General features: G+C 56.6%; 1 protein-coding gene and 1 non-coding gene across 2 annotated transcripts; both read right to left on the minus strand.

Moving 5' to 3' along the window:
* Positions 1 to 797: 797 nt before the first annotated feature.
* Positions 798 to 10,732, minus strand: EEF2 (eukaryotic translation elongation factor 2). The gene is made up of 15 exons (XM_050321096.1): positions 10,584 to 10,732; positions 9,279 to 9,493; positions 8,093 to 8,274; positions 7,796 to 8,007; positions 6,739 to 6,917; positions 6,383 to 6,488; positions 5,996 to 6,109; positions 5,706 to 5,844; positions 4,886 to 5,081; positions 4,442 to 4,700; positions 3,896 to 4,003; positions 3,462 to 3,815; positions 2,416 to 2,598; positions 1,999 to 2,131; positions 798 to 1,434 (listed from the first exon to the last, which is right to left on the minus strand). Exons 1-15 carry the CDS (start codon positions 10,584 to 10,586, stop codon positions 1,241 to 1,243), a joined length of 2,577 nt encoding a protein of 858 aa, XP_050177053.1. The 5' UTR covers positions 10,587 to 10,732; the 3' UTR covers positions 798 to 1,240.
* LOC126643278 (small nucleolar RNA SNORD37) lies at positions 6,254 to 6,322 on the minus strand. The gene has a single exon (XR_007629700.1). It is a non-coding gene; the product is annotated as a small nucleolar RNA SNORD37 (small nucleolar RNA).
* Positions 10,733 to 12,408: the final 1,676 nt, after the last annotated feature.

Here is a 12,408-nt window from a genome sequence, read left to right on the forward strand (position 1 = left end):
CCCGCCCACCCGCAGCCCCGCCCGTCCCCCCTCACGAAGCCCCGCCCACCCCCCGCCCCGTGGATGTGGCGGGAGGAGCCGGCTCTCGCTTAATTAATTAATTAACTGTGAGGAGAGAAGCACAGAAGCACCTAGGCTGAAAAAGCCGAGATCATCCAGTGCAACCCATGACCCAACACCAGCTTGTCTCTCAGACCATGGCACCGGGTGGCACATCCAGTCTCTTTTTAAACACCTCCACCACCTCCTTCCCTGGGCAGCCCCGTTCCAATGGCTGATCGCCCTCTCTGGAAAGAATTTCTTCCTGATGTCCAACCTAAACCTGCCCTGCTGCAGCTCAAGACTGTGCCCTCTTGTCCTACTGCTGGGAAAAGAGACCGATAACCACGTACACCCTCCTGTCAGGGAGTTGGAGGGAGTGATGAGGTCTCCCCTGAGCCTCCTCCTCTCCAGGCTGAGCCACCCCAGCCTCTCCTCCCAGAACTTGTGCTCCAAACCCTTCCCCAGCCTTGCATCGCCCTTCTCTGGACACTCTCCAGCACCTCAATGTCCCTCCTCAACTGATGGGCCCAGAGCTGGAGCACTCCAGGGGTGGCGTCACCATTTGCTTCTTCACAGAGTCTGTCAGTAATTTTAACAATGTTTAAGCTCAGTTTCTCCCAAGATTTAGTTGAGGCATTATTATGCTTGTCAATCCTCCAGTTCCCCCTGCGATGGTGTCCCGGGTGGTGGGGAAGGTGAGCAACAACCCCTCCACCCCAGCAGAGGGCACCACAAACAACCCAAAACCCCCACGATTTTCATCACCATTATCCAATTTTATTAATTCCAGTGGCACTAATACAGGCGGCAATGGGCACGACGGACAGTCAGCGCTGCAGGTAAGGCATCCTCACAACCCCCCCTCCTTCTTCCCCCACCCTTTATCTCCTCATTTTCAAGCGGCCATTCTGCAGCGGTTGGTTTTTTTTTTTTTGATTTCTTTCTCGAGTCAAATAAATACAGAATTGGGCAAATCTAGTGGAGATGTTTTAGTTACAATGGCAAAGATGAGTCATGTGCAACACAGAAACCTATAAGGCTTTTTTTTTTCCTCTCTCTTTTTTTTTTCCTCATTTGAAGTCTCGAATCGCTATTAATTAACAAGATGGTGCTCACGGGCGTCTCTACCCCCCTCAGCAACGGGTGGCAACGCTAATTAATTAGTTTTCCCCGTTCTCCCAGAGTTCCATGAGTGTAATTAGAGTTTGTCCAGGAAGTTGTCGAGGGCAGGGATGCCTTCCTTCAGCCCTTTGCGCTTGCGGGTCTCAGCCACCACCTGGCAGGGTCGGCTGGCGCTGTCGAAGGGGTCCCCAGGCAGGATCTGCCAGTGGTCAAACACACACTGGGGGAAGGCCTGGCCCCCTGTGTTGGACCTCAAATCTGCTGTGAAACCTGGGAGGAAGGAGAGGAGATGTGAGGTGGGAGAGGAGTGGTGGGGGTTTGATGTCACCGCCAGTAAAACCCACGCCCTGGGTCACCAGAGGAACTCAGAGTAGATCCTGAAAACCACATGAGATGCCAAATACAGCTGCAAAAAGAGGTGGGGATGGAGAGAAGGGGGGTTTGAGCACCTTCCAGTGTCTACAGGGGCTCCAAGAGAGCTGGAGAGGGACTTCGGAAAAGGGATGGAGTGACAGGTCAAGGGGCAATGGCTCCCCACTGCCAGAGGGCAGGGTTAGATGGGATACTGGGAAGAAATTCTTCCCTCTCTGGGTGATTGATGAGATACTGGCCCAGGATGCCCAGAGAAGCTGTGGCTGCCCCATCCCTGGAAGTGTCCAGGGCCTATGGCAGGGAGTGGGATGAGATGACCTTAAAGGTCCTTTCCAACCCATAATGTTCTGCAACCTTGGTCTTTTCTCCCAGGAACAGGAAGAAACTGCCTGAAGTTGCACCAAGGGAGGGGAGGCTTAGACTCCCAAGGCTGGCTCCAGGCTCCAGGACTGGCACACTCACCAAAGGACTCGTTGACAGGCAGGTAGGCCTTGACCACAAACATGGGGGTCCCGGCCACCTGGGTCTCCTCAAACACGTGGCCACGCTTCCTGTTCAACACTCCGTAGATGCCACCAACCACCTGCTCTGGGCACTGCATGAGAGAAGAGAGTCAGGACCTTAAACTCCCTCCTCACTTTGTGTTCCCCCTCGACCCTCAGTTCTATTTAACCCAGCAGTTTTCACACTGGGAAGAGTGAGCAAGTGGAAATGTGGGACTCCTGGGATGTGTAAAAGGAAGGGGGAGAGGGGAACTGCTCTGAGGAGACACAACTGAGTCCATCACACCCGGACTCTGTTGGAGCCCTGATGGCTCTGGGATTTCACAGGAAGCAGGGAGCTCCCTCCCTCCTGCTGTGGGTGACAGAGGCTCCTCACCTGGATCTCCACCAGGTAGATGGGCTCCATGAGGCGGGGCTGGGCGGTGAGCACGCAGGCGTAGAGGCAGCGCCGGGCCGTGGGGATGATCTGGCCGCCGCCGCGGTGGATGGCGTCGGCGTGCAGGGTCACATCGTGCACGTCGAAACGCACCCCCCGCATGTTCTCCTCGCACAGCACCCCCTGGGAAGGCAAAGGCAGGGGTAAATCAGCAGCTCAGGGCACAGTTGGTACCCCCAGACAGAAGGTTCCAGGCCTTTGGCTCCGGGGAAGCAGCTCCCAAAGCAGGAAGCCCACCAAGGAGCCACCTGGCCACTCAAACTCTATGCTGAGGGATGGACCTTCAAGCCTTCAAAAGTTGGACTTTTGGATTTTGTTGGCATTTCCCAGCCTAAGGATTCTGTAAAGGACCAGTTGGTCCCACCACTGTGGCTCCTCAGATGTGCCTGAAGCCACTTTCAGCAGCATCCTCAGAGACCAGCTCTGAGGATCAAGCCAGAAGAGCTCACATGTTTATGGTGCTGAAACTCCAAGTATCTGCCCAAGGAAAACAGGGATTTTTTTGTCCCAGTAATGTGACAAGAGTTGCTGGCTTGGGATCTTCTTTGAACTGAAATTAACTTTAAAAATTATACAGGAAAATTAATCCCTTCTGTCAATGTTTCCAGTCTACCTGCCAACTTATCTCTGAGTCCTCTCCTGTCTAATCCTTAAAAAATAATTATTATAAATAATTACATGAATTATAAATTATTTTAAAAACATCATATAAGCCTCAACAGGGATCTGGCCCTCAGAACTCCCTTCCTTTCCTTCTGATGCCAGTTGTGTAATCACCTGGACAATTCTTGTCCCAGGTGTTACATTTTGCAAAATAACCATTTAAAATGGGAAGTCAGTGCTGCCACACTGCATTTCTTCACGGTGGTGGGAGAAAACTTTTAGTGTGCCTCAACTGCTACACCTTCACTCAATCAAATTTCTTTGCCATGTGACTATTTCCACTCGAGGCTGTGCAGGACCCACCGACGCCACCCGGCCCTCACCTCCTTGGTGGCCCACTGGAACCCGGCCACCACGCTGTCCTTGATCTCGTTGAGGTACTGCACCCCCTTGGTGATGTCGGTGAGGATGTTGGGGCCGGTGCCGTCGGGCCCAAAGCACCAGATTTTCCTGGCCTCGGTGACGTCCCACTCGTACTTCTCGGCCAGGTACCGCGCCCGCTGCTTCAGCTCCTGCCGGGCCGACACCTCGCCCTTGTCGATGTCCTCGGCCAGGCCGTCGGGGAAGGGCCGGGCCTTCATGTACAGCCTGTTGTGTTTGTTGGGGGACTTGGAAAGGCACATCACGTTGGACTCCTCGCTCACCGTCTCGCGGTAGGACACGACAGGATCCGATTTCTGAGGGAGCAGAGAGCGGCTGTGAGACACCCGAGGGTAGCTCAGCGACACCCACCCCGAGCCCACTGAGCGCTCCCTACCTTAATGGGGATGCAGGCGTGGTCCTCCTCCAGGTCCTTCAGGCAGATCTCCAGGTGCAGCTCGCCGGCGCCAGCGATGATGTGCTCCCCAGACTCCTCAATGATGCACTGCAAGGACCACAAACAGCAGGTGAGGCTTCAAACTGCACCACAGGCAACACTCATCTCTGCTTTTTGGGTTTTAGATGCTCCTTCCACTGATCTAGGGGTGGCACAGCACCAAGGGGCAATGCAGCACTTTGGTAGGGCTGGGACCAACAACCAACACAAGAGCTCCCTGACAGCTCTGCCAGTGCACCCAGGACTGGAGATTAGGACCTCAGGACAGGAGATCAGGACTCCCAGTGCACCCAGGACAGATCAGGACTCCCAGTGCACTCAGGACTGGAGATGAGCTCAGCTGATTAGAGCACAGTGGTTGCAACACCAAGGTTGTGGCTTTAATCCCTGTATGGATCAGCTGGACTCTGACCCTTGTGGGTCCCTTCCGACTCGGAACATCCTGTGAAATTCCTGTGGGGGCAGCAGGACCTCCTGGACACTCACCTGCACCATGGGGTCAGACTTGGCCAGTCTCTTCAGCCCCTCCACCAGCTTGGGCAGGTCGGCCGGGTTCTTGGCCTCCACGGCCACGCGCACGACGGGGCTGACGCTGAACTTCATGACCCTCATGTTGTGGGCGTGCTCGAAGGTGGTGATGGTTCCAGTCTTCACCAGGAACTGGTCCACACCCACCAGCCCCACGATGTTGCCGCAAGGCACGTCCTCGATGGGCTCCACGTAGCGGCCCATCATGAGAATGGTCCTGCCCAGAGGGAGAGGTGGTTTAAGGCAGGTTGGAAAGGGCAGGAAGATCCCACCAGCAGCTCCCCAGAGTTCAGCAGATCCTTGGAAGTCCATAATGAAGCACCTCAGAGATGAGAAGTGACCCAAAGCAGCACCAGAACACCCAACCTGAAGCTCAGAGCACCCCCCCAGGCCAGGACCAACCTTTGAATTGGCTTCAGGTACAGATCCTCCTTCTTGCCAGGCGTGTAGTTTGGTCCCATGATTCTGACTTTCAAGCCAGTTGAGACGAGACCAGAGAAGACACGGCCAAAAGCGTAGAAACGTCCTTTGTCAGAGGTTGGCACCATTTTAGAGATGTACATCATCAGGGGGCCTTTGGGGTCACAGTTCTTAATGCCTGGGAGGAAGAGGGGAGAGACCAGCTTAGCCCACAGTTGTTGATGTAAATGGCATCACACCCTGTGACCCCACAACCCCAAATCCCAACAGGAGACCTTCACCCCCTACTGTCCCTGTCTGCTGGGCTCTGTCCAGAGCACTGGCCAAACCAGAGGAGAAGAGGGAATAGCTTCTCACTGCCAGAGAGGCAAGGATAGATGGGATATTGGGAAGGAATTCCTCCCTGGGAGGGTGGGGAGGCCCTGCCACAGGTTGCTCAGCAAAGCTATGGCTGCTCCATCCCTTGAAGTGTCCAAGGCCAGGTAGGAGAAACCTGGGATAGTGGAAAGGGTCCCTTGCCCGGGGCAGAGGGTGGGACTGGATGACCTTCAAGGTCCCTTCCAACCCAACCATTCTAGGATTCCATGAAAGATCACCAAGAGAAGTTTTCAACAAATCCAGGCTCAGCTGGAGCCTCTGGCTACTTCTCCACGTCCTCAGCCAGCTCAGTCCTCCAGAGCAGAGCTGTGAGCCACTAAGCCTGTTTGATCTATGCAAGAAAACCTCCAGCCTCCAGAATTCCAGACATGGAGAACAAGCTGGTTCCAGGCCTCTGGGAGCTCTAAGCAGCAGCTCATCCTACCTATGGCAGCCTCATCGTCGGGGGGGCCCTCGTAGAGCAGCTCACAGCGGTACTTCTGGGCTGTGACGGGGGAAGGCAGGTGGATGGTGATCATCTGCAGCAGGGCATCTCCAGCAGGCAGCCACCGCCTCATCACCGCCTGGGCAGGGCACCAAGACCCAGTCAGAGCCTTCACAACCTGCAGTTCACCTCCTCTTGCTCCCCCACCTCCCACCTTCCCACCCAAACAGCTTTAAGCTGGCACAGCTGGAGCAGCACAACTCGTCTCCTCCCCAAAACTCAGGGCTCACCTTCAGGAGGGGTTTGCCCTCCTTGTCCTTGTCCTCGCTGTCCAGCTTGATGTCCAGCTTCTCAATCAGTTTTGCAGCTTCTTCCTTCTTAAAATTCATGATTGCATCGAAAACCTGCAACGACAGCAGCAGCCCTTGGAGCGTCGCCGTGACCCAGTTTGGAGCAGAGTTTCTGCAGGGAATTCCCTGTGCTCACACCCCCAGCCTCCCTCCAAGGGGACTCAGCCAACCTGCCCCCTCCCCCAGAGCAGCAAGATGTGTCAGACAGTGAAATTTCTTCAATCAAACAAGTCAGGTCAAAGTGAAGAAATTTTCCATCATCACGCACGCACAGGAAAAGGGGGAGAGTGGGAAGCATTAGCCACGGTGGGACCTTGAGGAGCTCACCTTGAAGATGGGGTCAAGGATGAGTTGGCAGAAGGTCCTGGGCAGTTTCTTTCCATCAGGGCTGGTGGCAGATTTGCTGAATTTGCCAGTAGCAGGATCAAAGTATCTGTAGAGGCAATGAAATCAGGCAAATCTCAAAGCTCAGCTCAGCTCCAGACACGTGGCTTGTTCTGCCTGCTCAAGGCACGCTGAGGAAGTGCCACCTTTGTGCCCTCCCCACTCATTAAGGCTTTTAGCCCTCACCAAAACACAATTAACTCCTGTTAAATCAGGCACAACCACACCCTCCCTCCTTCCCCACGTTCTGCAGTGCCAGGCTGCAGCCACACAGAATTCCAGTCGCAATTCCACCTCACCTGTCTCCCCACAGCTTCTTCATCATGTCCTCTACTTTCTTGGCACGCTCAGAGGGGCTCAGCTGGGCATCTCCCTTGGCAGCAAACTTTGCCACGTACATCTCTGCGAACTGCTTGAGGGTGAAGGCCCAGCCGTGCAGGCCCGAGCCAAAGCCCACGGTGCCCAGCACGGGATCAATCTGAGAGGGAACAGCAGAGCTGGGTTAGAGGATCAGCCACTTCCATCCCAAACAACATTCCAGTGTGAAGATGGAGCCTCAGGACACTGAGGCGGTTCTGTCACAGGGACAGCTCTGCAGTACAGAGCTACACTGGGTTTCTCTCACTCCAGCCAGGTCTGTACTCAGACAGCTTAGTTCCTGTGCAGGAAAGATTCCCATCCTTCCCAGGAGGATCAGGAAAGCAGGAACAACTCCAGCACGCAGGAGCAAAGCACAAGCTTCTCCCCAGAACTTGTGGCCAACAGCCCTGCTCCAGGAATCCAGTGGCAGTGAAGCACAAGCTTTTCCTCAGGATCTCCATCCAACAGCCCTGCTCCCTTCCCAGGAACCCACCAGGAGCTGGGAAACACCTCCTGGCTTTCCATTCCAGGAGCCAGCCAGGGGAGAGAGGCTGTGGAGGATCCTCCATCACCCACCACCCCAGAGGTGATGGGGGCAAAACAACATCACTCTTTGTGAGGACAGGAAATCATGGAATCACAGGATGGGTTGGGAGGGACCTTAAAGCCCATCCAGTTCCAACCCCCTGCCATGGGCAGGGACACCTTCCACTATCCCAGGTTGCTCCAAGCCCTGTCTAACCTGCCCTTGAACACTTCCAGGGACGGAGCAGCCACAACCTCTCTGGGAACAATCCCTTCATTTATTTACATCCTTTATTTGCTCAGGCCTTGAACAGATTTTGGAGGGAAGCCAACAAGAGCCCCAAGCCACCACAAACCTGGGGAGCTGAGGCACCTTTTGATATCTCACTCTCACTCCTCCACACGAGAAAAGAATCCCTGATGAGGAGACTGCTCCCTCTCCCCAGGGTGCCTCACTCCAAACCCACTCACCATGATATTTCCCATGGGGCCGCTCTCTCCCTCTCCATAGGTGGAGATGATGACGTTGACGTTCTCCACGATGCGCTGGAAGGTCTGGTACAGCTCCTCTGGCTCCAGCTGCAGCTCCAGCAGCGCCCGGTCCATCTTGTTCATCATCAGCACGGGCTTGATCCTCTCGGCGATGGCCTGACGCAGCACGGTCTCTGTCTGCACACACACGCCTGCCAAGCGCAGGCAACGAGTTATCCCTGTCCCAAAACGCTCCCAAAACACGTTCCAGCTGCACAGGCAGGCGGCAAAGCTTACCAGAGACGCAATCCACCACGACCAGGGCGCCGTCGGTGACGCGCAGAGCCGCCGTGACCTCCGAGGAGAAGTCCACGTGCCCGGGGGAGTCGATCAGGTTGATCAAGAAGCCAGAGCCATCCTTGCTTTGCTTGATGAAGGCCAGGTCGTTCTCAGAGAGCTCATAGAATAGGGAAATAGCTCTGAAAGAAAGGAATAACTGTTAAAATTATTATCTCTTATTCCTCCCTAACCCTGAGGAACGTTTTATCCCACACCAACACCTGCCACGACTGGACGTGGCACTCGGTGCTCTCTGGTCTAGTTGGCAAGGTGGTCAAAGGTTGGAGTGGATGACCTTGAGGTCTTTTCCAACCTAAACGATTCTGTCTGGCTTTAAGGATTCCCTGAAGTTTGTTCCTGGGAGGTTGGTGTGGGAGAGAACCGGAGCACAGGCTAAAAAATCTGCCCTTCCTAAGTCATAACCTCCTCCATGAATCCCAACCTCCTCCATGAATCCCAACCTCCTCCATGAATCCCAACCTCCTCCATGAATCCCTGCAGTTTCAAGCACCCAAAAAGGATTCCACTTCTTTAATAAAGAGTTCAGGCTTTTCACACCAGTCCCAACCACCCTCTCCATCCCTTTTCAGGTCCCTCACGGTCCTCAAACCCTCTGTGGTGACAAAGCCACCAGAGATGCTCCCAAGACTCTCCACTCCACATCCATGGGACATCCAACAATCCTGGGGCTAAAATGGAAGGCTGAAGCTCCTGGTGCACATTTACCTCCCAGGAACTCAGTGATGGACCAGAAGCCAACCAACACTTGTCACCTCACTTTGTCATGGCGACAAAGCCACCAGAGATGCTCCCAAGACTCTCCACTCCACATCCACAAGACATCCCACAATCCTGAGGCTAAAATGGGAGGGTGAAGCTCCTGCTGCACATTTATCTCCCAGAAACTGTTTAATGATTGACCAGAAGCCAACCAACACCTGCCATAGCGACAAAGCCACCAAGAGTCTCCACTTCAGGGATTCCTCAAGGACCACCCAGGAGTTAATCAACGTTTGTCATCTCGCTGAAGACCCTCCTGAGGGCGCACCGAGCTCCTCAACCAACGCCACCTCCTCCCACCTCAAACCCTGGGGGAATCTGAGCTCAGGGAGGACCCCGAGGAGGGCTCAGGGAGGGCGCTCACGTGGATTTGATGGTGATGCAGCGCTCCTGCTCGTCCTTGCGGGTGTCGGTGAAGCGGGTCTCGCCGGCGCGGGCCGACGCGATGATCCCGGCCTTGCACACCAGCGAGTCCGTCAGCGTGGACTTGCCGTGGTCCACGTGGGCGATCACGGACATGTTCCTGATGTTGGCCTTCTTGTCCATGATGGCCCGTATCTGGTCTACTGTGAAGTTCACCTTGAAGGGGCGGAGAGAGGTATTTTTAGGTTTATTCCAACGGAATTCCAAATTCCATGGAATTCCAATCTCCACCCCAAACGCTTCCCATGGTGGCGGTGACGCTGGCGATGCCTGGGTGACAGCGTGACCCGCTGCAGTGGGGCTGCAGCACTGACCCCTCTGGGCCTCAGGGTCCAAAAACCTGAGGTGTCAGCAGCTCTTGGGGGCAAAACCCCCAACAAAACTGAACCTGGGGGCAAAACCCCCTCAAAATTGAGCCCAGGAGGAAAAAAACCCCTTTGAAACCAAAACCCCTTTAAAACCAGAACTTACTCAAAACAGAGCCTGGTGGAGTAAAAACCCCTCAAAATAAAACACAGGGGGCAACCTGTCCCCCGAAGCCTGGAAGGAAAACAGCCCCAAATTCGAGCCCGGGGTGGGGGCAAAACCCCCTTCAAAACTGAACCCAAGGGGCAGCCCCTCATCCTAAACCGAATACAGGGGGTTAAATCCCGCTTAAAACCGAACCCAGGGAGCCAGCTGTCACCCTAAATCTGGGGGTAAAACGACCCTAAAACCGAATGAGGGGGTAACTTCTCACCCGAGTGGGCAAAACTCCCTCAAAACCGAACCCATGGGGCAACCTGTCACCCCAAACCGAACCCGAGCGGGGGCAACCCCTCATCCCAAAGCGAACCAGGAGGGACAAACCCCCCCATTAAACTGAACCCGGGGGACAAAGCTGCCCTCCGAGCGCGCCGGGGGGGTGGTGCCGGTGACGGCGGCGGTGCCAGCCCGGCCCGCAGCGTTACATAAGGCAGCGCCCGCACCGCAGCGCCCCGGCCCCGCTCCGCTCCGCCACATCGGCGCGGCCGCTACCGCCGCCCTCAGCCCCGCCGCCTCCCCCCGGGGAAAGAGGTGACACGTCCCCCCCGCTTCTTCGCGTCCCCACTGCCCCCTCACGACATCCCCCTCTCCCCCCCACCGCGGGAGGCCGCACAGGCCGCATCGGGCGGCGCAGGCGCGGCGAGCCCGCCATCCGCGGCGGTGCGGGCGCTGCGGGGGCCGCCGGTGGCGGCGGCGGCGGAGATGAGCGGCGGGGGCTCACCATGTTGGCGGATGGCGGCGGATGCTGCGGGGCGGGGGGGGCGCGGCAATGGCGGCGGCTCGGCCCTGTCTCGCTGGCGAGCGCAGAGCGGGCGGAAGAGAGCGCTGACGTCAGCCGGCCCCCCTCTTATAGGGCGGGGGGCGGAGCCCGCGCGAGGCGCCTGCGCGCCGGGGCCGCTCTGCCCGCCCGACTCTATGGTTTGGTGGGGTGAGGGGACGGTGAGGGGGGAAGGACGGGAGGGGAGGGTTGATCCGCCACACCGGGAACGCGCGGGTTGTCACCGGGGCTACACCCGCGCCGCTGTACCGAAAACAGCGAGCGGTAATGGCCGCTCTGCCCCGCCGGGCCGCAGCGGGGGAAAATCCCGGTAAAGCTCTCGGCGCGGGTGACACCCGAGCGGCAGGCGAGCCCCGGGGGTCCTCACAGGGAGGGGCGATAGGGCTGAGCCCGCTGTCAGCACCGGCACCGGCAACCGGCAGCGGGTCCCGCCCTGGCCCCGCAGGGTCCCCGCAGTGCGCACGCGCCGCACGGGACGGCGATAACGGGGGCGCCGGTGCTTTGGCGCCCCCTGCCGGAGGGGAGGACCGGGAGGAGCCCCGGGATGGGGGGGCCGTGACACCCCCGGAGAGCTCCAGAGAGGGGGACGTGATTCTCCAGCTCCGCACCGTCAGTGTTCCTGGGCAACCTGTGCCAAGCCCTCCCCATCCTCACAGCCGGGAATTCCTTCCCAATATCCACCCAACCCTGCCCTCTGCCAGTGGGAGGCGATTCCCTGTGTCCTGCCCCTCCATCCCTTGTCCCCAGTCCCTCTCCAGATCTCCTGGAGCCCTTTTAGGTGCTGGAAGGGGCTCTGAGGTGTCTCCAGACCCTTCTCTTCTCCAGGCTGCACATTCCCAACCTCTCAGTCTTAATCCAAGCCACTGCCCCAACACCACCCCAGTGGCAGCTCCCAAATTCCCAGCACGTTCCCAGCCTGTCTTTGGCAGGCAGGGATGGGCAGGACAGGGGTGGAGCTGCACCCAGGCTGGATTTGGCTCTCCTGGTGTGACAGGATGAGTTATCAGCAACTGGGGTTTCCATAGCAATCCCCTCAGATTTTTAGCACCAGCCCTGGCTTTTGCCAGCCTGGAAAGGAAAACTGGGGAACATAATTAACATTTTGGTCTGCCTGTGAAACTGTTAATTGCCTTTCTGTTTAATTATTGTGCTGAGAGCGTCCTAAAAGGATCATCCAGCCCAACTCCTGGCCCTGCCCAGGACACCTCAACAACCCCCCCCTGTCCCTCAGAGCATCGTGACCCTCCTGAGGAAGCTGCAGGCTGCAATGTATTATAAATATTATACTATTATACATTAAATATACATATAATTATTGTTAAAAAGGGTTTTTTAATACATGATTAATGCTAATGGGTTAACGATGCCACGGAGCAGTTTTGGGCCTCATGTTCCCTGTGGGATCGTGTCCCAGTGGAGGGAATGTTGGGAGGCATCCAGGCTGGTCCACAGTGCCCCTCCAGACTCTGGCAGCTCCAGGGGCTTGGATCCAACAGGAAAACCTGGGATTTGCAAGTTCAGCTTCAAGCAGAGGCTGCTGTGGGATGAGGAGGATGAGGAGGGAGGTGTCCTTTGGGTTTCTCTGATGAAGGCCCAGATCCAATCCCACGGAATCACGGAGAAATGGAGGCTGGAAAAGCCCTCCAGGATCATCCAGTCCAAGCTGTGCCCCATCCCCACCTTGTCCCCCAGAGCACTGAGTGCCACATCCAGGCGTTCCTTGGACACTCCAGGGGTGGGTACTCCAAAGCTCCCTGGGCAGCCCCTT

This window comes from Myiozetetes cayanensis, unplaced genomic scaffold, assembly GCF_022539395.1.
Source record: "Myiozetetes cayanensis isolate MyiCay16 unplaced genomic scaffold, myiCay2020 scf26, whole genome shotgun sequence".
NCBI classification, from domain to species: Eukaryota; Metazoa; Chordata; class Aves; order Passeriformes; family Tyrannidae; genus Myiozetetes; species Myiozetetes cayanensis.